The 3,715-nt window shown below is 55.1% G+C and overlaps 1 protein-coding gene across 1 annotated transcript in view; it reads left to right on the forward strand.

The window, feature by feature from the left end:
• Window positions 1-213: 213 nt before the first annotated feature.
• DNAJC27 (DnaJ (Hsp40) homolog, subfamily C, member 27) overlaps window positions 214-3,715 on the forward strand; it is a gene marked incomplete at its 5' end in the record, with an annotated part of 4,015 nt that continues 513 nt past the window's right edge. The window contains 5 exons of the mRNA XM_009082716.1: window positions 214-296; window positions 956-1,025; window positions 1,555-1,719; window positions 1,985-2,107; window positions 2,397-2,557. Of these exons, the coding sequence (XP_009080964.1) occupies window positions 214-296; window positions 956-1,025; window positions 1,555-1,719; window positions 1,985-2,107; window positions 2,397-2,557 (602 nt within the window). The remainder of the gene's footprint in view (window positions 297-955; window positions 1,026-1,554; window positions 1,720-1,984; window positions 2,108-2,396; window positions 2,558-3,715) is intronic.

The following is a 3,715-nucleotide window of genomic DNA, read 5'->3' on the forward strand; positions in this document are numbered from 1 at the left end:
CACTAAATACACTTATGCTGCCAAAAAGTCCTTCGTGGCTTTTGGGAGCTGCCTTAGGGCAGGGTTTGTGCCTTTGAACCATGTGACAGGTGACAATGGACAAGGGACATATGATAGGTAACAGGTGAGAGGTTGATGTCTCTTCCAGCTGGCTGGAAGGGTTGGAAATCCCTATGAATCCCTGCTGAGATTCCCTTGCCCTTCCCCTCCCAGAGCTGCATCATCAAGCGATACTGTGAGAAGAGGTTTGTGTCCAAGTACCTGGCCACGATTGGGATCGACTATGGAGTTACCAAGTGAGTGTCTGGAGCTGGGGAAGGCGTTGGGAGAGTGGGATGAGCCACATGGATCTGCTGGGGGAGCTTCTGCTCTCTGCATCTCCCTGGCAAGAGGTGCAGCCAGGTGGGGTCAGGCTCTGCTCCCGGGGAACAAGGGGCAGGATGAGAGGGAGTAGCCTCAAGTTGTGCTAGGGGAGGTTCAGGTTGGATATTTGGAATAATTCCCTCTGGAAAGGGCTGTCCATGCCTGGCACAGGCTGCCCAGGGCAGTGGGGTCAGGCTCCCGGGGAACAAGGGGCAGGATGAGAGGGAGTAGCCTCAAGTTGTGCTAGGGGAGGTTCAGGTTGGATATTTGGAATAATTCCCTCTGGAAAGGGCTGTCCATGCCTGGCACAGGCTGCCCAGGGCAGGAGGCAGGATGAGAGGGAGTAGCCTCAAGTTGTGCTAGGGGAGGTTCAGGTTGGATATTTGGAATAATTCCCTCTGGAAAGGGCTGTCCATGCCTGGCACAGGCTGCCCAGGGCAGGAGGGGAGTCTTCATCCCTGGAGGAATTTAAATCCATGTGGATGTGGCACTTGGGGGCATGGTTAGTGGTGGCCTTGGCAGTGCTGGGGGGGAATGGTTGGACTTGATGATTTTAGAGGGTTGGAGGTGTTCAACCCCACTTCTGTTCCAGAGTGCAGATCAGGGATCGGGAGATCAAGGTGAACATTTTTGACATGGCAGGACATCCCTTCTTCTACGAGGTACAGCTGCCCTGGCTCCAGATGTTTGGCACTCATCAGCATTCCTCAAATCCGTCTGGAACTGGCTTTGGGGTTGGGAAACTTGGAAATCCATTTCTGATGAGTTTCCTTCACTGTGGGATCACAGAATCTCAGGATGGTTTACATGGGAAGGGACCTTAAAGCTTATCCTGTTCCCATGGGCAGGGACATCTTCCACCAGCCCAGGTTGCTCCAAGCCCCATCCAACCTGGCCTGGAACACTCCCAGGGATGGAGCAGCCACAGCTGCTCTGGGCAACTGGGTGTGCCAGTGCCTCACCACCCTCACAGCCAGGAATTCCTTCCCAGTATCCCATCTCTTCCTGCCCTCTGGCAGTGGGATGCCATTCCCTGTGTCCTGTCACACAGATTTCCCTCTCTGTCCATTTTTGGGGATCCTTGGAGCTGGGATTGTCCTCCCAGCCCCACACAGATGCCAGGTAGATGCTGATTGCCCAAGTCTCAGCATCCCTGTCCTTCCTGCCATCACCCTGTGTTTGCCCCCATAGGTGAGGAATGAGTTCTACAAGGACACTCAGGGGGTTATCCTCGTGTATGATGTGGGATTGAAGGAATCCTTTGATGCCCTGGATGCTTGGCTGGCGGAGATGAAGCAGGAATTGGGTCCCCATGGGAACATGGAGAACATTGTCTTTGTGGTCTGTGCAAACAAGGTGAGGATCCAGGTGCCGTCCTGATCTTCCTCAGTGCTCCCTCTGTTCCCAGCTGCTTGGAAATCATTGAATCCATGTTGTAGGGTCATAGGGAAGACATTCCAAGAGCCAGGTGTGCATGAGATGCACTGGAGATTGGGTTTTGGAATGTGATGGCCACAGATGAGTCAGGAAGGGATGGAGTAGAGCTGACATCATCTCAGCCTTAGAGCTGAGTTCCTGCAGCTGCTTCAGACACTGATGCATGTTTTTCCCCCTGGATTAGATCGACTCCACGAAGCACCGGAGCGTGGATGAGAGCGAGGGTCGGCTCTGGGCAGAGAGCAGAGGGTTCCTCTACTTTGAGACGTCGGCACAAACAGGAGAAGGGATCAATGAGATGTTCCAGGTGAGCTGATGGAGCTGTGCCAGGTCTTGGATATTAGGGAAGTAGCCAATGTTCTTCCCCCAGAGGGTGGTTGGGCACTGGAACAGCTCCTCAGGGAAGTGATCACCAAGCCTGTCAGCACTGGGACAACACCCTTAGGGATGTGGTGGGATTCATGGAGCTGTGCAAAGCCTGGAGATGGACTCTGATCCTTGGGGGTCACTTGCAGCTCAGGATATTCCATGATTCCAAGAGGGTGAGGGCACACCACCACCTCTGGGTCTGTCCTTCCCACTGACTCTTCCCATAGACCTTCTACTCTGCCATCATTGACCTGTGTGACAACGGTGGGAAACGTCCTCCTTCCAGCACTGGGGTCAGCTTCACCAAGGAGCAGGCGGATGCTATCCGCAGGATCCGCAACAGCAAGGACAGCTGGGACATGCTGGGAGTCAAACCTGGAGCCACGAGGTGAGGGAATGCTCAGGGAATCCCTGGATGGCTGGGAACATCCTCACCTGGCACACTGGTTGGAGCTGTGCTTGGTTAGTGATCCTGAGCAAATGATTTCCCTTTGAACTCAAATCCGAGGGGAACAATGAACATGGAGTCATGGAATCATTTAGGCTTGAAAAGCTCTCTGGGATCATTGAGTCCAACTGTTCCCAGCACTGCCGAGGCCACCACTGACCATGTCCCCAAGTGCCACATCCACATGGATTTAAATCCCTCCAGGGGTGGTGACTCCAGCCCGGCTTTGGGCAGCTGTGCCAGGGCAGGACAGCCCTTTCCAGGAGGAATTGTTCCCAGTATCCAACCTGAACCTCCCCTGGCACAGCTTGAGGCTGTTTCCTCTTGTCCTATTTCTTGTTCCCTGAGAGACTCAAGGGGCTCCAAGGGAGCTGCAGAGGGACTTGGGACAAGGCCCTGGGGGGACAGGATACAGGGAATGGTTTCCCACTGCCAGAGGGCAGGGAGAGATGGGATATTGGGAAGGAATTCTTGGCTGTGAGGGTGGTGGGGCACTGGCACAGGTTGCCCAGAGCAGGTGTGACTGCTCCATCCCTGGGAGTGTTCTAGAACAGGCTGGATGGGGCTTGGAGCAACCTGGGATGGTGGGAGGTGTCCCTGGGTGGGACTGGATGAGCTTTAAGGTCCTTCCAACCCAGTCTGGGGTTCCATGATTCTCTCTGGAAGCCAAGAACTATCCTCATGTACTCCTTATGGAGCATCTGGAGAGGAGAATTTTGGATAACATCCCTCACCCAGGACTTGTTTATCCTCCCGTTGCCTCCCTGAAATGCCAGCCAAGAGCTCAACCTCTCCTCCAGCCCCTTCCCATCCTCAGGCCTAGATCAGGAGCTTTGTCCTGTGCTCACCTGCATGGATGGACTCACCTCCCTCAGGAGCTGCCTCCCCTTCTCCCTGTCCTGCAGCTGGATCCGAGCTGTGTTCCCTGGATCCGAGGTTTAAAGGGCCGCGTGCCGCCTCCGCCCGGAGTGCGTAGGCGGATTGATGCCAGGCTGAGTCAGGGTTCCCGTGCCCCCACGCTGGCTCTCCCAGCTTCCTGCTCCTCAGCACACCCCTGCACGTGTCCCAGGAACGTGGCTGGTATGATGGGAATATTCC

The sequence above is a fragment of the Acanthisitta chloris genome, unplaced genomic scaffold, assembly GCF_000695815.1.
Source record: "Acanthisitta chloris isolate BGI_N310 unplaced genomic scaffold, ASM69581v1 scaffold35329, whole genome shotgun sequence".
Lineage (NCBI taxonomy): Eukaryota > Metazoa > Chordata > Aves > Passeriformes > Acanthisittidae > Acanthisitta > Acanthisitta chloris.